We start from the raw sequence: 20,423 nt of genomic DNA, 5'->3' as shown, positions 1-20,423 counted from the left end.
TGCACGGATGGTAGCTCAACGTTGCACTTAGTGTTCACAATTTGAAAGCAGGCTATCTACTTTGCAATCTTTCGAAAAGAAAGAGGGAGATCTGGTATGTATGACTGGCTCTCGGAACAAGGGAATGTGGGGGTGGGATCAGTCTCAGCCAGTACTCTAGACTGTGAAAGATATGTAAGTGGCAGTTGGGGGTGTTCTTCTGTGAAATTCTTCCACTCTGGAGTTGTATGTACAAGCACTTCTCTCATACGCGTCTGCTTCTGATGACATAGGCTTGGCATGACAGGAATGCCAAGGGCGTGAATCCGAAAGCCTGCGGAAGATCAGAACTCCAGCCACCTCACGAGTACTTCTTGGCAGTGAAATCCACGGAGCCTTTACTTTGTGCGTTCAAGTTCATAGACTTTGCCTGCGTGGCAGAGAATCAGAACGCACTTGTCTTGGAAATCTAGAAGCAGGACGTGGGTTTCTGTCATCTTCTAGGCTCTCACGTTCCCCACATCCCACTTCTACACATGAAGTGGCCAAAGACAAGGTCTCAGCCTTGTATGATTTCGGCCCCCAGCCTCCTGACTCGGCCTAGGAGACTCAGAAGCAAGTGGCAGAAATTCTGTACCATCAAAGGTCACTAATCTCCCAGCCCTGCGGCTGAGACGTTTTACGTTGTCACCGAATGACCGCCGAAGGTATCGCGCCATGGGTTGATAGGCGTCAAAGACGCGATATTCCTCTGTAAGGGTGCAACGTGAGAGAACTTCGTCCCTGTGCATTCCACTCTGCGTTTCTTAGGTACTCCAAGCAGCTGTCCTAAGGTAGCTCGGGGTAAATACATCGAACCTCGCTTGATTCATCTGTCATCGGAGAGTCTGTTGAAGAATATGATGATGACTTTGACATTCTTGACGTACATGTGGTTTCTGTTAGTGCGCCAGTGTCGAGCTGGCTAGGGCGCTATTCTTAGCCCGGATTTGACCCTGGAAGAATCATGTGGAGAGCCGTCAACCAATCAAATATTCATCTTCTTCCTGTCAGATAATTTGACGCAACCATGGCTCGCTCCTTTCTTTACCCCGCCCTCATGACCTTGAGCAACAATGGCGATGGATGCAGAAGCAGTGAGGGAAATCCAAGAGTCGACGCGCTACGAATACTCTGCCTTACCTTCAGAAAGTTCCATTCGCCTTCTGCAGATCATTCAGGATGATTCCTGCGCACAAGGCTTCTTAGTACGGCTGGAGACCTACGAGCTTGAAGATGCGCCCCCATTCTGGGCACTTTCGTACACATGGGGGCCTTCAGAGTTTGATGAGGGGTCTGATGCTTCAAAGAGAGCAGAGACACATTTCACTAATTTAGAATGCGACGGTGGACGACTTCGAGTCGGCCAGAATCTTTTCGACTTTCTGCGGCAGTTCAAGAATGACATTGCTTTCTTCGCGGAATCATCGGAGCTTGGACGTCAGTCCCGTAGAGCTAATCAATCGGCTCGGCTACTCTACCCTAAAAACGGCTTCAATCTTTGGGTCGATGCTATTTGTATAGACCAACAAGAGAGCCAAGAGAGATGCCATCAAGTCCAGCTCATGGGCCAAATTTACGAGTCTGCAAGAAGTGTAATTGTCTGGCTCGGTACAACTGAGCCCCCATACGAAGTCTATTGGGTCGTCAGATGTTTTATACCAAAGATATTGGAATTGGCCAGGGCAGGAAGCACCGTTGACTTCCTACACCAAGTTGGACCGGAATTAGACCATCCTGAGATATCCAAGTTACTCAGCAAGGAGTTTTGCGATCAGTGGCGAAGTTCATACCCAGTGTACTTCGACTTCTTCCTGAAGAAGCGATGGCTTACGCGCGGATGGGTTGTACAGGAAGCAGCGATACCTCACTCCCAAGATATAGTGCTTCAGTGTGGCGGAGTCCAATTCGCCTGGTCCGACATCAACAAACTGTCTGCCTTCATTCTTCGGGTGCGTTGGGATGAGAAACTCATACAAAGACTGGGCGAACTCCTTCCGGATTGGAAGAAACGTCCTGGCACCATCGATCGCCTTTGGAACTCGACACAGTCTTCTCTTTCGGCATTTCGTCGCGAGAAAGTCAGCAACGGCATGGCTCGTTGGCAGAAACAGCGCTGGGGGGCTACTACAGACGAAGCTATGCGTCATGCCGAGGTGCTTCAAACTCTCCACCGGTTGAGGATCTACAACTTCGAGAATCCGCTAGACCACATTTATGGCGGGCTGGGAGTCATACAGCGCATTCTGGGTCGCAATTATGAGGTTGGAGTAGTACCCAGTTACGACATCTCCGTCGAAAGCGTTTACACCCAGGTAACGGGTTGGTTGATCCAGCACTTATCCAATCTCGATATTCTGGGACTAGCAGGCATCACCGAAGGTCGCCTCCCAAACCTTCCGTCGTGGGTTCCAGACTTCTCATCTCACGGGCCTGAACACTTTACCTCTCTGCAAAGGTTAAGGCAGCTGGCAAGAGAGTGTCTTTTCCCGAGAACTTTTGATGCCACCAGCACTGCAGATGGATCGGGCAGACATGAGGCCTGGAGTCAAGGTCATGATCATCTCATACTGAAGGGAGTCTTCATTGACACGGTCTCAAAGTCCGAAAGTTCGAATTTCGACAGGCAAAATGTCTTCAGCAACGTAACATGGCTACGAGATATGAGAAGACAGCAGGGTATCTATGAATTGACAGGGGAGAGTCTCGTGGATGTAGCTGTGGCAACGCTAATTGCGGACGTCAAATTACTTCAAGACTCTCAAGAGAGTCGAAGAGAGTGGGTACAGAGGTGCATAGCCTACGATGAAAACAGAAACATGGGTGAAGGAGAAGATCCAAGCACCGCTGGGCCAGCAACGACGTCCATCCAACATTCTGACGCGGCCATTCCAGCAGACTCATTGTCAGGAACCTTGAAGAAGGACCCCATCTCAAAGATGGCACATTTCATGGCTTCTGGAAGACAGTTGTTGGAGACAGACAAGGGCTATCACGGGCTTGGAACGGCGGCGTCCAAGGCTGAAGATGAAGTCTGGCTTATTCGTGGAAGTCGCATGCCGCTATTGCTGAGGAAGACCTCCGCCACCGCAAGCTACGATGACAACGTTGCGAGTAGAAATGGCGGAAAATACGTTCTAATTGGAGAGGCATACATCCATGGGATCATGTACGGAGAGTTGATGACTGACGAGTTCATGTCACGTTGCCGGGCAGTTTCTCTCGTCTGAGCAAGATCAAAAGAAGCTCGCCAAGACCACAAACCAAAGAATCAGAATCTCGAAAGCATTAAGACGCGGGTTTGACCCGATGAAAGGTTCTTCGGATGTTTATATCATCATATCATGTTCAACACGACAGGTTGGATGTGCTCATTTTTGAATGAAGCCCAGCGCTGCTGCCTTGCTTCGATTCAGATGCTTGATTAGATAAAGTATAGTTACTATTCGCTCCGCTTAGGAGAGAGATATTACAACTGAATATTTCGACTTCTGACACCATCTGACGAGACTTGATCTTTCTCTCTCTACCAAGCGGTGTGTCCTCCATCAATGATCATGTTGCTTCCCGTCATGAAAGAGCTTGCGTTGCTCATGAGAAAGAGTGCCGCGCCCTTGAATTCCGTCGTATCCGCTAGGCGACCAAACATGTTCAAGCTTTCCCACTCTTCTTTCAGACCTGGAACTTCTTCGAAATTCTTCCGCACCATCGGCGTCAGGATGTGCCCCGGACTGATGCAATTGACACGAATGCCACCAGTGCCCTCTTTGGTGATGGGACTCCACTCCATGGCTAGGTTGCGTGCCAGTTGAATCAGGGCGGCCTTGGAGGAGTTGTAGACGGGTGAGAGTAAGCCGTGATTCGCGATAAGTCCAGACATGCTGGCGATCATACAGATGCTGCCGCGAGACTTGTACCTGATCATCTGGCGTGCCACTGAAGTAGCGCTCATGAATACGCCGGTGTAGTTCACCGCAAGCATCTTCTCGACGTCTTCTGCGGTGTACTCCGTGGATGGCGTTATCTGCTGGATGCCAGCTGCGGCGATGAGCCCGTGAAGTCCTTGGTTCTCATCGGCGATCCCAGAGATGATCTCGTCTAGTGCCTTGGTATCGACCACATCTGCTTGCCTGTACTGAAGGGAACCTCCCCACTCTGGGACCACACGGGCCAGTGCCTCTGCATAATCTTCGTGAGGCTTCTCTTGCCGGTCAAGGCAGTACACTAGTATCACTCAGTCAGTATCAAATAGAGACCTGCAATTCAGACGGCACGAAGACATACCCCTGCCCCCTGCTTCGCAAAGAGCCTCTGCTAGGCTCAAGCCTAGGCCTTGAGCCCCTCCGGTTACAATGAAAGCTCCCCTCTTCAGGTTGAAGTCGGCGAATTGGCTGCGGCCATAATTGTGTTTCATATGCGGGCGTGTGTCGAAGGCATGGTCCTTCGTAGGATCAGGACTGACTGACTGCGCATTGCTCAATTGCGGTATGTTGTGGAACGCAGCGTAGTATAGTGGTGGGGATGATCCGATGGTTCTTTTCGGGGCAGAATTGATGAGACCCTTTTCCGCCCGAAAGCGCAAAGTGCTTTTGAGGGCTTTGCCAGCTAATGACATGGCGTGCTAGGTGTGTGATACGGTCTAGAGATGTTTGAGCTTGATTTGCGTACTAAGTAATAACTGCAAATCTATAGCTACGGCTTGATTTGAGCTTTGTATCGGTGTTGTGTAGGAAAGTTCCTGGAATCAAAGAGGCATTGGAAGCTTCATCGATTCTTGCGTTTGACTGACATCGCATTTTAAAATGCGACGTCAGTCCCAACAACATGGGCCTGTGGGTCCCTGCAGCCGCCACATGGTGAAAATGACGAACGAGGACAAAAGATGGCAAGGGGAGAAACCGCATATTGAACACTAGAATTCCCATAAATTGACATCGCTTTGGTACTGACGTCTCGCTGTCGTCATTCCGAATAATGAAACCTATCAATCTTAGGAACGGGAGTGGTATCTTGCTTCCTGACGGGAGATTTTGCAACTAGTCGCGCCCCCGAGATCAGGTGGGCGTCAAGTGGGGTTCGAAAGAAGAAAGGAGCAGCTGCTTCGGAATGCTGGTAAGCTGATGGAAATCACGGATGGGCACGGGATAGTTGTGCCGTCAAAGATCCCGGATGAGCCACGCAACGACGTAGGAACCCATGAGTCCTCTTCAGCCACAGGTCGATGCATCGACCCGGATGACGCGGCTGACAAACAAGGAAGTTAGATGTACCAAGCCAAAACCCCCTGTTTGATAGGTAAACCGAGCAAGGGGCGTGATCCGTCGATCACTGCTTTGTTGTGAAACATGGCAGTGTTGGTAACTTGGCAGTCAACCACCTAAGTGCATGTAAATTAGTTGATTTCGCCATCGCTTAGCCCAGCTAGTTCCTGGGGTCTCGAGTCTTAGGCTCTCACTTGTTGGTCATTGAGTGTGGGATTCCCTCATGGTGAGATATCTGGTCCGGCGAATCGGATCCACTTCCTGATTTGGTTCCTAGGTGCTATGATTGCTGATTGGCGATCTGTCGTCCTTCATTTCCTGCTTTAAGAGACATGGGCCCACCGGATCTTGGCCGGTTTGCTTGTATCATCACATCATGCAGCTTGCCCCCAAAGTTGAGTGCATGACTTGGCTGAAAATGGGCTTTCTAGACATGAGGTCATGTTTCTTTGAGTCGCCTGTCAGGATAGGCACGGACTGCAGCTCAATGCCTCACCGGAGAGACCTCCGGGCGGAGTTGATCTCCGTAAAGGTGGACCTGACTCCCGGCCCGTCTCGGTGGATACCCACAGGGCTGAAGATAACCTCGCACTAAAACCTGACGTCACTTTGAGAACATGGCTAATTTTGGACGAGAATTCTAGATTGCTTATCTCGCCTGTGGCATCTGTTATTCCCCGTGTCTGGTGAGTAGACACTGCCAGTTGGTGTCAAGTTGGGGTTGTTGACGCAGGGTGGAAGCTCTCAGAGGCCAACTGCAGTTAGGGGTAGAATGATGAATTACTGAAATCTGCTCCTCCCTCGACGTGTACTCCCTGCGCTGTATATATATCTGAGCTGCTCCTTTGTTGCTTGGACTCCTTACTACCTCTAACTAGCCCCTATCCGGGAGGGCTCTGACAGTTGGCTTGAAAAGTACACCTTGTAGCTTAGTGGCTATCGTGTTGATGAGCAATCTTACGACGTCATATTGGTGAGAACATAATTTTGGAGACCTAGCTAATCCTCTGAGAAGTCGTCCTTGAAGAGTCAATGAATCACACCTTTGCGTTTCCATCCGCATCCCGTGATCCCCGTGAGTTGGGGCGCTTGTGAATATCCTCAAGCTCGACTTGAAGCACCTTTTGAGTGTTCTTCTGGACTCTGTCCTGCACATCTTTACCCTCGAACATGAAACTCAGCTCTTCAAGCGTGCGTCCTTGCGTCTCGGGGAAAATCATGTAAACTGTTAAAATCTCCACCAGGATCCACACACAGTAGACAATGTAGTACTTCCAGCCGATGGCATCGAGTGCAATTGGATTGACATAGGTGTTGAAGAAAACGGCAAAGCGGACAGTAAGTTGTTCAACGGCGATTCCCTTTGCTCTATATGAGGTATTAGCATCACGCTTCCCTGGAGGAGTATGGCAAAAAGGATGCAAGGCCACAGTAGAAGAGGACAGCGAAACCTTACCTTTGACTGAATGGGAAGAGTTCCACAAGATAAGTATAGCTAGACAGGGTTAGCGCCCAAATGTCAGGATAAATCCTGAGCGGAATTCATGGGACAGAGGAGAAAGGGAGTAAGGGGCTATTTACGCAAGCGCATTCCATCCAATGTTGTAAAACCTGGATTAGGAGAGTTAGCGATTGTTTCAAGCAGTACAGTGGTAGAATAGGGCGATTGACTCACGGCGAGTAAACGAAAATGAAGACTAAAACTGGAATAGCAGCTCTTTGGGATTGCTCGATGGCGAACCTGGCTGACGCGACAGTCCAGACGGTGTAAACGCAAGCAGTACCGATTGTACATGTGAGGAACATCTTTCTTCTGGCAAAGCGTGGCGCTATCAACGCGATCGGAACGGCATTGATGAAACCTTGCCGTATTATTAGCATGAACTCTGATACCAACTGGCGAGAAGATGACTTACCCCAGCACGTGTTGCCCAGAATGAATCTCTGCACTGTGTGATTATCCGTAATGCCAACAAGATTGAGAATCTTCTTCATGTAGAAAGAAATCAATCCATTGCCAGACCACTGTGTGAAGAAGCCCATGATTCCAGCCAGCATGAATCGGCGGCGCATCGCGGCATCGCGGAAGACATCGGCCCAGAGGAACTTGCTAGCAACCTCTTTCTCTTGCTGGATGGTGGACATGATCTGGGCGTACTCAAGGCGAACAAACTCCTCGCCGTTCTCTCCCTCACTGTGATACTTGTTGAGGATTGCGAATGCCTCGTCGCCACGGTCTTTAGATATCAACCAGCGCGGCGATTCCGGACAGAAAGGCATGAAGATGATTTGACAGCCGCTGGGAACGAGTTGAAGTAAACTGGGGATTCTCCAAGCCCAGGTGGTGGTCATTTGAAAAGTACCGAAGGTGATGCCTGCTGCCACGATGGCTCCTGTTTATCAATACATGTCAGCGGCGCTCTCAATTTCTCGACTTGGGAGCTCATGAGATGGGATTTCATTTCATACCTACAAACCAGCTTGCGTTGAACAGACTACAAAGTCAACGAGTTAGCAAACTGCCATGCCATGATTGCAGCGTGTTCGAGCGTACCTGGTCATGATTGGACGCTCCTTGGCATAGGAAAGCTCGCCGATGAGCGAGGAAGCGTTGATAATGGCAAAGGGGATACCGAAACCTAGAACCCATCGCGAGGCCAAGAACATATCGACATTGCTGGCTCCAGCTTGAAGCCCAGCACCCAAAACCATGATCCATGATCCCATCAGGATAGTGCGTCGGCGACCGAGACGCTGGCTGAAATAAGGGACAAAAGGAATGGCCATGAGAGCGCCGAGGGAGTAGATCGCGCTAAGAAGGCCAAGTCTTGAAGAATTGGGTCGACCAAAGTCTGATTTTTGCAGATATCAGTATTGAGTCATCGCGAAGGGCAACAAATCCCACGGTAGGGTTCTCTCACATTCGAACCACGACGAGACAGCTTGCAGACTGTTCATCATGGAAGAATCGAAGCCCGACGTCCACTCAACCCCAAGCCCGGTTGGGATGAGGATGAGATAGAGGAACCGCAGGTTCGGCTTCTTGTACCAGATCGTCTTGTCATTCTGCGCAATTTGCGACAACTGTGGATCGGCATGGTGTTCTTTGGCCCCAATGATGGCCATGGCTGCGGTTAAAACGATGGCAAGTCCGTTTGCTCTTGAACAACGAGATGAACCTAAACTTCGAACGTTCTGAGACTGGGGATCGCGAAGTTCAAATACTGGCTGGACGTTGCGCCAGGCCCCTGGCTCCTATGTCTCCGCGGCGGAGAGGGAAGCCCACACTTGTTCAAGTCGATCGACCACAATAAAGATGGCGGGACATCAGGCCACCGAATCATGGTCCAGAGTTCTTCGTTAGAGTCGGTTCTTAGATTGCTGCCCACCCACAAAGAACCCAAACCTCGCCTGCGGGGTTGCGCGCCGGGCGGGTAGGGATTCCGATCTCAAAATCCGGGGTAAGAATGACCGAGGCAACGCCGAAAAACAAGGGTCTCCGGGACTTTGAGGAGCCTTTGCTGGGGATTTATGTTGCCGTCTGCCACTTTCGTCTGAAAAACATGTCATCCGCCAACGAGAAGTGAGACGAGATGACAGGCTAAATCGACATGTAAAATGCGAACGCACTTGGAAGACGTCTGATGAACGGTCTGGTCCAATCTTGTTGTCTCCTAGCCAAGGTTGCGGTGCACTAGTGAACCAATCTTGGCGGAACAACTCCGCTCCACGTGGGCAATGGCACCTCCATGTTTGCCCGGCCATATTGTGTCTACATGACAAGCTGTTCGATCTGCCCGGGGTTTAACTTGTTTCATTGTGCTATGCAGAACTCCTACGAACTTTCGGAATGCGTTTTAAATTTAAATGAGTGAGATGTGACAAGCTGTCGTCGGCTGTCACCGCATCGCTAACCGCATCACTGACCTAGAGTTCACCAGCCCATGCGGGATGGCAAGTATGTAATTGGTGCGGACGCTGTTATGTTGGTAACACAGTCATGATGCCAATCAGCGCAATGTGCCATACCTCTTCAAAGATAATGATCAGACACTTGCAAGTGGTTCTATTGATTCCTGTTCATAGCTAACAGTGGTCAAAAGCTGTAATTCCTGTAAGTCGAGTCATATGGCAAGACTAGAAACTTGTCTGAAGCGCAGTCCCATCTTTCGATGAAGACTCAGTTGGCGAAGACCTTCATGAAATCGACTATAGCATCCAGAAACGTTTTTGCGAGTGTCTCGTCAAGACGTCCATCATTGAAGCAGACGGAAAGACCAGTCTCACCCTTCCAACTGTCCATTCGAACAAGCCTGGTTAAGTACCAAGTCATTAGTAAGAGTCTTCGTGATGTTTTCTCATCGACTGGTGTGGATGAACCATCGAAGAAGATAGTCAGGGGAGAAAAAGGATTCTTACACATCAGAGGAACAAGTCGTCAGATGGAAATGGAAGCCTTCCACTGTGAATGCCCTTTCGCTACTGGTGCTGAAAATGGCTTCTGGGACATATTTATCGACTTTACCGTCACTAACGAAGACCTTCGCGACACGGTATGAAAGTTTAGTAATGCTCGACAAGGCACCTGAATAAAGGACAAGCTTGGACTAAGGGTATCCGAACGGGAAAGCTTGTGGGCGAGAAGGACGAAGGCGCTCTAGGAGTGCTGTTAGATTTGAACCCAATGACCTGAAGTAAGAGGCTGGAGACCACTCACGATGCTAAAAAGCTCGCCAAGAAGTTGCTCTTGGGCTGGTCAATGACCAATTGGAACTCGTTCTTCAGCCAATACTCGTAGCTGTCTCTAAAATGGCGAGCCAGTCTCATGATAGTTGCCTTGATGGCTTCAGGATCTTCTTCGTCCACGACGTATGATCGAAGTGCCGCAAATTCAACAGAAGCGCCAGCCTGACACGATCCATATCGAATGCTCGCGTCGCTACTAGTGAGATAGCGCCTGCCGTTGACTGGCAAAGGCGAAGAAAGGAATAGAGAATCTGAGGCATCAGGCAGCAAGGGGCGAACTCGAAGTATCGCTAGCACCATGGCAGCATGGCCGAGGTGAGTGAAGGTGAACTGCGGTCCAAGCCGACTCTTGATGGCTTTCCCGATGACTTGTCTCTGATCTGCACTAAAGCTGGCCCAAATGGTGCGAGGCGTGCCTACAGTGTTGGTGACAGGAAGTCCCCAACTTGTCTTCAGAGCCTTAGTGACCATAGAAACTTGGTTGACATGGAACGAGCAGTCATTCTGCGGCCCGAGGAAAGGTACATAATCACTTACCGCACTTTTGAGCAACTCTATGATAAATTCATCTCGCGTCTTTTCATAGTCTTCCTCCAGTGCATCGACACCAGTTTTGCATGCATCAAGGACCGGCTCGTTGAGGTTGACAATTTCCTTGCCCCAAGGATGCTGGAGAGTGCTGACTGCTGCATTCTGGTCGCCTGCGTTGAGTTGTTGACCAAGGCCGCGCAGTAAGTCACCGACAAATATACGCGAACTAATGCTATCCCAGTGAATGTGATTGAAAGCACAGAGAACGTCCACTCGAGCGTCAACTTCAAGTAGAGTGCTTGTTTCTAGCATTTGAGCTACGACATAGACTTTGACAGGGGGTAGTGGCTCTGGTCTCTCTTGGCGCTCTTTCGAAATTTCCGCGGCAACTTCAAGCCCAGTTCTGACCGTTGTAATTGCTGAAACGATCCTGCGGGCCCATTCCAAGGCAGCTTCGTTGGAGGTTGGCGGGGTACAGACGATAAAGGGAGGGTCTTGGTCGGTGGTCCAGGCGACCGAGCATCCTATTTCAGGGTGCTGGAATCGGAGGTTGACAAGTGCCTTGGAAATCTGCAACGCGATTGTATCTAGCGAGAATCCAGGATCATGAATTCGGAGAGAGTGTTCAGAAAGTTATCGTATTGACCACGAGAGTTCGGTTCTCGCAAACCGACCCAGGCTTCGGTGCCGACAGCAAGGCGCCCGATAAGTCAACCCACCCACTTTCGGCCCACCCCCCCTTTCGGCCCACCCCATTAAATTCCTCCCAGCCACCGCATTATTATCCTACCTGTTACGACCCAACATGCACGACCAAGAACAGGGCCTGCCCCGCAGGCTTACGACGGTTACGATACGCCATACATGCACAGGACAAGGGGACACAAGGCACCCTCTCACGGAACGGAAGAACTATGGTACAAGTCACGTGATGATAAGATAAGGATCATTTGGGATCAATATGATCCAACACGACTTGGGGGCTAAACGATCATTCTGGATCAGAATGACCCAAGACGACCCAAGGGACAAGGGACATGTTCAGGATCAGGACTTGTATATAAGGATGGACTTGAGCTGGACTCTAGGACAGACTTTCCATAGCTCTTCAGCAATTAACTTCGTATCAGGATTAACATCCGCTTTCAGCTACTACCTTGACAAGACTACGATTGATCACCGAAGCCTTACCTACCCTTACGATTGACAGACATAGCTTCCCTGAAGCTATCCCCGACTACGATTACTGTTACCAGTTCCGCAGCCTCAACTTCTGCAAACTACCCCTACGACTAGCTGGCCGTAACACTACCCTCAATGTACAAACTACCATAATAATTGCAAAAATCGTCCAAATGGATTTTCTTTTCGTATACTTATTTATTAACATATAATGGTCAATTAACGTAGTTCACAAGCGAGTGAGCCACTTTTCTTTGATTTCGTACAACCTACCTCTCCCTTTATTTTTCTCTACCTATAACTATGGTGCGATATTCAAATGAAAGCGATTTGGTTCTGGCGCTTAATGCGCTCTAATCTAATCTAAAATTAAGCATACGAAAAGCTACATTAACCTATAATTTATCTTGCGCTACTCTTTAACAATAATAAGCTGGCTAACCTGCTAGATGCGATATACAACCTCATAACTAAAATTTAACCTTATACGAAGAGGAGACTATTATATAATACGTTATTGACCTGGATTTACGAGCGTTTTCGCCTTGCCTAAGCGCTGTTTGAGAAATGGCCGATCGACTACTTTGCGACCGTGGTGCGCGACGCGTCGGAATAAACTAGGCCTTAAACTTTGTATAACGACGACCTGAGTGTTACGACCCAACATGAAGACCAGGGCGTGCCCCGCTGACGCCTAGCGGCTACGGCGCATCATATATGCAGGACGGGACGATGATGATGATGATGATGTATTTAACGTCTGGTAACAAAAGGACGTGCCGGGCGCTATGCCGACATGGTCTATACTAATCTAAACTATATTACAGGCTACCGTCTTGTTACGCCCGCCGCAACTTGTCACTGTGGGCGCGTAGCTATATATGCAGAACAAGGGACAATGATGACCGGAGTCATCATTATCGAAGCTTTTGCTTTGTGCCACAGTTGGTTGCCTTGTCCAGCTCGTAACACTATATCGCTCTTATAAGATTTCGTATAACTACCGTTTTTTATTATTAAGCTTAGAATATATAAAGGGCTAGCCCTTAGGCTTGTTTAATATAGAGGTACCGTTAATGAATTATTCTAAGCTAAGGAGGAAAAGGAGGAATTACAAGGGTTCGCATATTGCTATGGTATAATATACCCGGACTCGGCGGTATATTACGGTAGAATAATAGCTCTACTAAAGCCAGATATCTCGACCGGCTCCGGCCTACAGCATAACCGAATATAATAATCCAATATAATAATCGGTTATTACAGGTCGCGGTCGGACAGCTTCCCAGCAGAGGGGTGTACGTGCGGCTCCGGCAAGGCCGGAGATCTCAACCGGGCTCCAGCCCGTGACACTATTGCTACGGTGCTACCGTAGTAGGTGTGCGTTACGGACGTCGCTGGCGTGGCTCTGCCGGCGTTCGTTACACGTCCTCTTACAGCCCAGTGCCGCTTCTGGTCACTTGACATGCTTAGAGACTCTTCTAGATGTAGTAGGATTGAATACTACAGTGGGTACATAATTAACATCATCTTAGCTATATCCCAAAGCAATGCAACTATGTACATGCATAGCTATCATGAAGTGAGAGACTAGGCCGTCTGTCGAATGTGAGGTCAACACGATATAGCATTCATCTCGGCTTCAAAGCCTCGTAAATTCCAGAAACGTGCGATACACTTCAACCGCTAGAAGTTCTTCAAAATCCTCTACTCCGCGGACACAAAGGCTGACAAAGCCAGTTTTCCTACCTCGTACGAACAAATAATGTAAGTAGAGTTTCAAATAAGCATTCCGCTACGATGGGCTAAGTAAAAGCACACCGGGCTCTGGCTCGTGATGCGATTCGAGCGACTGGCCCACGTCATATATTTTCAAGTTTCGTGTGTGGCTCAGTCTCACGACTGGAAGCGTGTAGATGCTACCTTAATTAAACTCTTCGAAACTAGGTAGGTTGGAATGATATCGTGGTGAGCTACATCTTATCCCGCATACAAAGTCAACATTGGCAACAAAACTTCAATCATCGCGATAGGAATAGTTGTAAAACGTCAAACCAAGTTTCCGCATGGATGGACGCCTTCAGTCGATTCTAGTTCCTCAAGGCACTCAAAGTCATGTATGCAGTCTGTTGGTCTGGATGATGAAACCCCATGATCCCCTTGACGCGTCCTCACCACAGCTGAAATAACTTCTTCTGCTTCTGTTTAAGAATTCGTCAGCGGGCAAGTTGTGACGGGCGAACGCGTAGCGCGCAGCCATGGAGGCCCCCTTTATCATGAAACACGCGCAAGGATCTGGAACACCAGCGACTCCGTCTGACATTGACGAACACACGTCATCCGAACGTGGTCGACCGTTTGGAAAAAAGTTATGCTTCCCTAACTCCCCCTTCCCTTCTTCTAGAATTAGCTGCAAGCCTGTAAGCCCCCTATCAACCCTTACCTGCAGGCTGCGGCTGGCAAGCTGATGAGGCGCGGCCAAAAAGATGAGACGACAAGCACACAGATAGATCCCCTATCGGCATTTCCGTCAGGCGCTACTGCCACAGGGAGGCCATCATCAGACGCTTGACAGCTGGAAAATTCGTGGAAGGCCGCGAGTCACGGGTAGCCCGCCCACATCACGCTCTGTGGTTGCTACAGTGGTTCGTTCCATGTTGAGGTTGCTATAAGTTGTCTTCTGCATGTGCCAAGGTGGCCTCGGGAGTTTGATCTTCGTACATAAAGGCTTATCACCACCAGTGCTAGCATACTGAGGATTCACAGAGTTTTCTTTGACAGCAGCCAAGCTCCCAAGTCACTCCGATATTTTACTCCACTCGAAAGACTTTGACAAGATGAAGAACATCATTTCCTACATCATGATGGCGATCATGTAAGATCTCCCGTCAATCCCTTGAGCCACCTGGAGCCCTAGCTAACCCATTGAACAGATTCGTCATGGTGCAAGCACAGCAGGGCGATATTCAATGCCGCTGCAGGACACACATCACCAACTCCGTCGTACAAACAGGCGGCCAAAAGCTATGCGGTCAAAAGGGCGGCATCCTCAGCAGCAACAGCCAGCTATGCACCAATCTCTCCCAAAACTTCACCGACACAGACTGCCGGGCGTTCGGCGATTCCTTCTTTGCGACATGCGGCACAGCTCGTTCACCAGTCAAGAGAGGCATCTACAAGCGCGAGGTTACGCCGATTCAGACGAGGCCCAAGAGAGGCTGGCAGTGGGGTGGTCGGGAGCCGGTTCACCTGCTCGTATCCCGGCGTCCGATCCCCGAGAGACTTTCCAAGAACTGATACTAGCAACGGGGGCATCTACACATATGCTTTCAACAAGCATTTACAGGATAATAAGCATTAGCGTCTCAATTATTACACGATTTGAATCTTCCATGTTCTACAGCTCGTCCTTGATCTTGTCAAGTTCTTCCCGGAGCCTCTTCTCCAACGTCTGTGCATCCCAGTCAGCATCTTCCAGAATGTGGATTTCCTCGCCATGCATATCGATAAGCCCAGACATTTGCATGTTGTTGAGATCCAGGTTCTAGTACGCCGATTTCCAGTACGGCCCCGGTTGACGGCCCCACGTCACGCCCCAGGTGATGATCTGCTCCGTCAAGGCCACAATAATAGCGTCCATATCTTTCCAGCCACCTCTGGGGAGGCTGATATCTCTCTCTTGGCAAAACTTGCTGAACTTTTGGCTCGCTCTCTTCGATATACAAAGTGTGCCCCAATCGTGTCCCGCAACGATAGTCCCGCCTTCCTCAACACTATTCCGGTCGGCATAGAAGAAGAAGGATTGAAATTCCAACGTGCTTTCTGATTCAAGCTTCTTGTTCATAGGTAAGAGATCCTTTTCGACGGTGCCATCTACATCCGAGGTCCAGTGGACGAGTTTTGGCCTAAGGTAGTCATTCTCTTCGGCGACGCCTTCTTCCGGAGCTGAGATTGCAGATGTAAAGATTTCCTCCTCTTCTTTGGTGAGCTTCGTGAGCATGTAGACTAGGACGAAATCATATGACATGGTGTCAGCCATATTTGCGGCAGCACTCTGCTTCTCTGTCCTTGTTTCAGACGTGACTAGTACAGTTTTCCCGGTTGACGAATCTTGCAGGGCTCTTGCGAGTGAAATGCTGGATGCGACAAGGAGAAGGCAGCCAGCAGTCGCATATCGAATCTACCGTACCGTTGCTGGGTCTAAAAAGGGTGCAGACCCATCAAAGATGTTAACAGGGAATGAAACGACGTTTTTGCGGCCTTGAATATTTGAAGTGAGTCTAATTCGACTCTAGAAGGATCGTTGCGGGGGTTAGATGGCTGCCTAGACAAGATCTTGATCCTTTGGGACTTACGCCGCAACAGGTAGTTAATGCACCACCACACGTTTTAATTCTGCGCGTTACGTTCATTTGTCTCTGTGCGAATAGGAGGAACTTTGGATCTAGCTTCAGATTATTTGGCCCAATGACTCCGTACAATGTGCCTGATGGATGCAACCAACAGGATTGGGTAGAACATCTGGTGAGGCCCGGGACGGAGGTTAAGTGCAACCATTATTGTATTGAAAAGCCCTTCTGTTTAGGTGATCGTTCATTTTCGATTTAAAATAGGTACCTCAGCATTGAGTCGTCGTGGTAGTTGACGCCTCATCTGGCACAGTCTTCCTCTTCTTCTCCAACTGCTTTTGTTGGATCTCTGAGCAGTCGGCAGAAAAGATGGATCCGGAAGGCGGTATGGGCACTTACAAACGGCCCTTTCACTTATATACCACTTCTGGGAGATCGTGGGCTCTGCCCACAATCTCCTCCTTCCACCTCCAGACGCAGCAATAATAGACCATTATTGACACTTCGTTCCAACCGTACGGTTGCCCTGCTGACGTGTATACCAACAGCTTTGGAACCTCTTACATGAACCCTTTCTCCCCACAGTCGAGACTTCGATATCCCATCTATGGTGAAGGTAAAGCCTTTACAGGCTGTAACAATAACTTCTGAAGCTTCCGACTAGCAAATAAATTAACAGCAGGTGATATTGAGGATCGATGAAAACACAAGTTTCAGCATCACAGTGGGGCAATCAAAGTACTCGACAGTAGCCTGAAGATAGAATGTCTGTGCAGCGTCATTTGAGATATGATGTACCTGAGTAAGCAGGAGCAATAGGCTATAACTCCAGTCCTTTCCATTCAAAATGATCGAATCATCAAAGAGCGCTCATCTCATTCTTCCACCCACTACTCTCCTTCAGCCAAGCTTCAAAAGTCTGCAAGCGCGGCTCCTCCTTCCTCAAAACCTGGATATCCGCTCCGTAACCGTCAGTCCTAAAGAACTCAAACATCTTGCCTACATCTGCGATAGCCCAGAGCATACCCTGCCCGACGATGGTGTACGTCTGCGGCATATCGCTCCCAACAACCCTCTTAAACATCTCTCTCGCCTGAGCGTAAGTAATACTGTCTCCTGCAAGTGACACAGCTCTCCGATTCCATTTCTCAGGGTTCGCAATGGCGTTGGCCGCGAAGAGTCCGATATCCCGCACCGAGACGAGCTGCAGACTCCGATCGGCGGGTAGTGTGGACCACATCGCCGCAAACACCTTGCCAAACATGCCTGGGTTGGTGTTATCCAAGAACGCCGTCGGGCGCAGGATAGTCCAGCTTAGTTTCCTGCCGTTCTTCTCTAGCTCGTCTGCACGATCGCGGAGGTGCACTTCGATGGCGTGCTTTTGCAAGAAGTGCGGCACGTCGGTAGGGTTCACCCACGACTTATTCTCGCCGCCACGGTCGACGGACGTCAGGACGATCTGCGAGGCTGCTCCCTTGTCGATGGCGGCGTCAACCCAGGCTTTCCCGATGACGTCTTCGTTGCCGATGGTGGTTACGATGAAGACCGTATTGATGCGGGGGTGGGCTTCGAAGACTGGTGCGGGCGAGTCTTTGAGGTCTCCCTGGACGGGTGTAACGGTGATGCTCTTAGCCCTTGCTGTCTCGATGAGGGACTTGATCTTTGCAGATTCGGGGCTTCGTGTTAGGGCGAGGATCTCGAGAGGCGGTGAGCTGTGTGGGAGATCGAGGAGGGCGTCAACGACGGCGGCGCCTTGCTTGCCTGTCGCGCCCAGGACGAGAACCTTTCTTGTGGAAGCCATGATCGTGGTAGTAATGGCCTTGTAGAGCGAGATAGAATGCCCGGCTACTGGGGTGGGAGTATATTGACGGTTGTATCTCGAAATTGTAGTTAATTCCAAGGTGATGTTGAATGAGGTGGAATCAGCATAAGCTTGATGTGTAGGTATGATGAAGGAAGAGCTTGGGGCCCAGGTGTAGGGATGAGCTTCCTGGCTTGTAATGTTTGAGGTTGGAATGGCGTCATGACGTTGAGCTGCGGCCGCTCGAGCATTTCCCCAACCTCAGGTCCGAGCTACACGGGCTGCGTTGATGCGCAGATCCGTGCGAATAAGGCTCACATGCAAGTAGCGTTCCTCGAGTGATTTGATGGACTAAACCCTATGCCATGACACTAAATGACTACAGCAGATGGAGATTCCATCCCTCCTCTATCTATCTCAAAATTCGCTGCCAAACCTTGCTATCTCAAAAGCATCATCTTGCGGCGTGTGTATGGTCAGTGAGCCCACATATCAAAACGCGGTCGGTATTCCCAGGGCAATTTTTCGCGTTGAGAATCATTCAACGAGATCAGCAAACTTTCGATGTCAGAAGTCCCAACAGGCCGCTTGTCTGGCGTACGTTAGAGACAGCATACGAGTCAAAACTTGCGGCTCTCGCAATATGTTATTGCACAGCATCCTCAGAAAATGTGAATTATTTTGTTCAAATGCGCAAAGCCGTGGTGTGAAGCTGTATCTGTACAAAGCGACGGTCCCACCGGAGCGAGTTCCGGAGCTAGGGGCCGCCCGGCTGGTGGTAACCATGCCGGCCAGAGTAAGACGGAAGACGGGGCCCACGAAGGGCTTTCGTTGCAGCGCAGTTTGTCATACTAACTCATCTAAACTAACTTATTATCCAGACAGCTTACTTCCGCAAGTGGTGACCAAGTCAGAACATGGAGTCTTACGGATTCAAAATACTTGAGAACAATCATTGAACGATGAAGACAAACGATGAGGTCCTCTTGGGAGGAGGTGTCGGATCCATCGCGCGCGGCAATGTGGTACTAATTAGTCAGTTCATGAGATTTAAAGATACGGGTACGATAGGCACTGACGTCCAATGTTCCAATCCCTTGCCACGAATTGCGCATTCACAGACGTGGTTTACCACCGTTTCTTCAGACCGGACCCGAGCGTTACCTCGCGTCCCGCATCTGGGGCTGCCGCGAGGGCGGCACGCCCGGAACCCATCGGAGATCCCCAATGTTCTTCATCCTAAGTCCGGCCGCGAGTTAGGGGAAACAAAGAACGAGCATGGTTAGGTAGGATTAATATCACACAACGTGACCAAAACCAGAGAGGATTATTAAGAAGTGAGCGAGTCGCATTGAGTTTCTTAGTCAAGGCGGGCTCGTTCGCGTGCGAGAGTCGGAGCACGAGGAGGCGGCGCTCTAGCAGGTATCGACGTGACACGGCAACGAGACAAGACGCGACTCTGCACATTTCAGACGTTCTAATGAACGGATGACGCTGTCTGAGGAGTTAAAGGAGCTTTGCAAGCCGCGAGTACGCACCGCTGTATTTACTTAATTAGCGTCCCGTGCTTGGTCTTAGAAATTGCTCAGGTCCATGACAGCTCAATCGAAGCTTTCCAAAGTTACAATCGAGCGAAGGAAATAGAGACAAATCAAGTTTCCGAGACACATATTTCGACCCGCAAACATGTTCGGCCGCGTCCTCCTCACTCTCGATGGCATTATGCTGCTCTTTGGCGCATACATGGCTGATTGGAACGAGACGCACATCCATAACCCGCGGTGGCCGCCGCACGCCAAGTGAGCGATGACCTCCCTTACTTACCTTGTTATGTCGACAGGTCGCACGACAGACAAAGTCGATGTCGTCAGCCCACATTACTTGCATCCCGTCAAGCTGACCGAGGCCAACCACAACACACAGATTCCATAATGCGCAAACAATGACGCTCTCCCTAATCCTGGGCATGGCGACGCTCTTCTTCACGTGGCGCACCAACACGTCGGCCGAAATGGCAAAGGAGTCGTTCCGCATCGCGGGCTTCCTGGGGTCTATTTACTGGGTGGCCGGGTGGGCTTCGCTGCTGTACCCCGGCACCAGCGGGCTGGACCCGGAGCACGGCGGACCGGGGTTCCCGCAGAAGTACCCCTTCACTATGGCGATGGGGCTCGCCATGACGGGCATGTATCTCGAGGGAGGCGTCTAAATTCGGGTTACGTGGTATAGTCGAAGATGTTACGTGCGATGGAGAATCGGGGCGAGGATTCAGCCGGACGGCACGGTGGCGGCGGGAGGTGGAGGTACTGAGGGCATTGCGAAAAGTGCTTAATTGGGTTCAAGCATTTGGAGATCCTCTGTTTGAGTTGAGGGCAGGCCTGGTTGAGGGCGACGTGGACATCTGGGCTGAGTTAAGATGTTACTTAAGATTGTTAAGTGCCTAGGTTACGAATGCATTCATACTCAAAGAAGCCGAGCCTCTCTGTTTACCCTACTTTATTCCTCGGCTCGTCCGCGTCTGCCAGGTAAGTGGGACTC

General features: G+C 50.0%; 8 protein-coding genes across 8 annotated transcripts; 3 read left to right on the top strand and 5 right to left on the bottom strand.

Moving 5' to 3' along the window:
* Nucleotides 1-1,094: 1,094 nt before the first annotated feature.
* On the top strand, nucleotides 1,095-3,248 carry BDP81DRAFT_454527 (heterokaryon incompatibility protein; the record flags this gene model as incomplete). Its single annotated transcript, XM_060592960.1, has 1 exon — nucleotides 1,095-3,248. One exon carries the CDS (start codon nucleotides 1,095-1,097, stop codon nucleotides 3,246-3,248), a length of 2,154 nt encoding a protein of 717 aa, XP_060439414.1.
* A 296-nt stretch (nucleotides 3,249-3,544) lies between these two features.
* On the bottom strand, nucleotides 3,545-4,633 carry BDP81DRAFT_454526 (short-chain dehydrogenase; the record flags this gene model as incomplete). The annotated part of the gene is made up of 2 exons (XM_060592959.1): nucleotides 3,545-4,242; nucleotides 4,303-4,633. 2 exons carry the CDS (start codon nucleotides 4,631-4,633, stop codon nucleotides 3,545-3,547), a joined length of 1,029 nt encoding a protein of 342 aa, XP_060439413.1.
* Nucleotides 4,634-6,213: 1,580 nt separating this feature from the next.
* Nucleotides 6,214-8,531, bottom strand: BDP81DRAFT_439521 (major myo-inositol transporter iolT). Its single transcript, XM_060591410.1, has 8 exons — nucleotides 8,201-8,531; nucleotides 7,834-8,131; nucleotides 7,749-7,774; nucleotides 7,196-7,672; nucleotides 6,955-7,141; nucleotides 6,861-6,890; nucleotides 6,736-6,774; nucleotides 6,214-6,647 (listed from the first exon to the last, which is right to left on the bottom strand). Exons 1-8 carry the CDS (start codon nucleotides 8,403-8,405, stop codon nucleotides 6,317-6,319), a joined length of 1,593 nt encoding a protein of 530 aa, XP_060439412.1. The 5' UTR covers nucleotides 8,406-8,531; the 3' UTR covers nucleotides 6,214-6,316.
* A 928-nt stretch (nucleotides 8,532-9,459) lies between these two features.
* Nucleotides 9,460-11,418, bottom strand: BDP81DRAFT_454524 (15-O-acetyltransferase Tri3; the record flags this gene model as incomplete). The annotated part of the gene is made up of 4 exons (XM_060592958.1): nucleotides 9,460-9,592; nucleotides 9,997-10,529; nucleotides 10,563-11,143; nucleotides 11,400-11,418. 4 exons carry the CDS (start codon nucleotides 11,416-11,418, stop codon nucleotides 9,460-9,462), a joined length of 1,266 nt encoding a protein of 421 aa, XP_060439411.1.
* Nucleotides 11,419-14,539: 3,121 nt separating this feature from the next.
* Nucleotides 14,540-14,971, top strand: BDP81DRAFT_359148 (uncharacterized protein; the record flags this gene model as incomplete). The annotated part of the gene is made up of 2 exons (XM_060586374.1): nucleotides 14,540-14,613; nucleotides 14,672-14,971. Coding segments are annotated over exons 1-2 (336 nt in total), but the record flags the coding sequence as incomplete, so codon positions are not given.
* Nucleotides 14,972-15,081: 110 nt separating this feature from the next.
* On the bottom strand, nucleotides 15,082-16,017 carry BDP81DRAFT_439518 (uncharacterized protein). The gene has a single exon (XM_060591409.1). The coding sequence runs from the start codon at nucleotides 15,775-15,777 to the stop codon at nucleotides 15,283-15,285; it is 495 nt and encodes a 164-aa protein (XP_060439409.1). The 5' UTR covers nucleotides 15,778-16,017; the 3' UTR covers nucleotides 15,082-15,282.
* Nucleotides 16,018-16,852: 835 nt separating this feature from the next.
* BDP81DRAFT_439515 (NmrA-like family protein) lies at nucleotides 16,853-18,060 on the bottom strand. Its single transcript, XM_060591408.1, has one exon. It carries the CDS (start codon nucleotides 17,886-17,888, stop codon nucleotides 16,947-16,949), a length of 942 nt encoding a protein of 313 aa, XP_060439408.1. The 5' UTR covers nucleotides 17,889-18,060; the 3' UTR covers nucleotides 16,853-16,946.
* Nucleotides 18,061-19,102: 1,042 nt separating this feature from the next.
* On the top strand, nucleotides 19,103-20,356 carry BDP81DRAFT_439512 (uncharacterized protein). Its single transcript, XM_060591407.1, has 2 exons — nucleotides 19,103-19,687; nucleotides 19,812-20,356. Exons 1-2 carry the CDS (start codon nucleotides 19,575-19,577, stop codon nucleotides 20,092-20,094), a joined length of 396 nt encoding a protein of 131 aa, XP_060439407.1. The 5' UTR covers nucleotides 19,103-19,574; the 3' UTR covers nucleotides 20,095-20,356.
* Nucleotides 20,357-20,423: the final 67 nt, after the last annotated feature.

The sequence above is a fragment of the Colletotrichum phormii genome (assembly GCF_030913505.1).
Source record: "Colletotrichum phormii strain CBS 102054 chromosome Unknown BDP81scaffold_29, whole genome shotgun sequence".
In the NCBI taxonomy this organism is placed as follows: Eukaryota; Fungi; Ascomycota; class Sordariomycetes; order Glomerellales; family Glomerellaceae; genus Colletotrichum; species Colletotrichum phormii.
This window is presented reverse-complemented; position numbering and strand designations above follow the sequence as displayed.

What these genes read in the sequence shown, in the direction of transcription:
- BDP81DRAFT_439521 (XM_060591410.1), bottom strand. Translation starts at nt 8,405, where the DNA reads ATGGCCATCATTGGGGCCAAAGAACACCATGCCGATCCACAGTTGTCG. An exon ending in TGTCTCGTCGTGGTTCGAAT is followed by an intron (nt 8,132 to 8,200) that starts GTGAGAGAACCC and finishes TGCAAAAATCAG; the next exon opens with ACTTTGGTCGACCCAATTCT. An exon ending in GAGCGTCCAATCATGACCAG is followed by an intron (nt 7,775 to 7,833) that starts GTACGCTCGAAC and finishes TTGACTTTGTAG; the next exon opens with TCTGTTCAACGCAAGCTGGT.
- BDP81DRAFT_439518 (XM_060591409.1), bottom strand. Translation starts at nt 15,777, where the DNA reads ATGGCTGACACCATGTCATATGATTTCGTCCTAGTCTACATGCTCACG.
- BDP81DRAFT_439515 (XM_060591408.1), bottom strand. Translation starts at nt 17,888, where the DNA reads ATGGCTTCCACAAGAAAGGTTCTCGTCCTGGGCGCGACAGGCAAGCAA.
- BDP81DRAFT_439512 (XM_060591407.1), top strand. Translation starts at nt 19,575, where the DNA reads ATGTTCGGCCGCGTCCTCCTCACTCTCGATGGCATTATGCTGCTCTTT. An exon ending in CGGTGGCCGCCGCACGCCAA is followed by an intron (nt 19,688 to 19,811) that starts GTGAGCGATGAC and finishes CACAACACACAG; the next exon opens with ATTCCATAATGCGCAAACAA.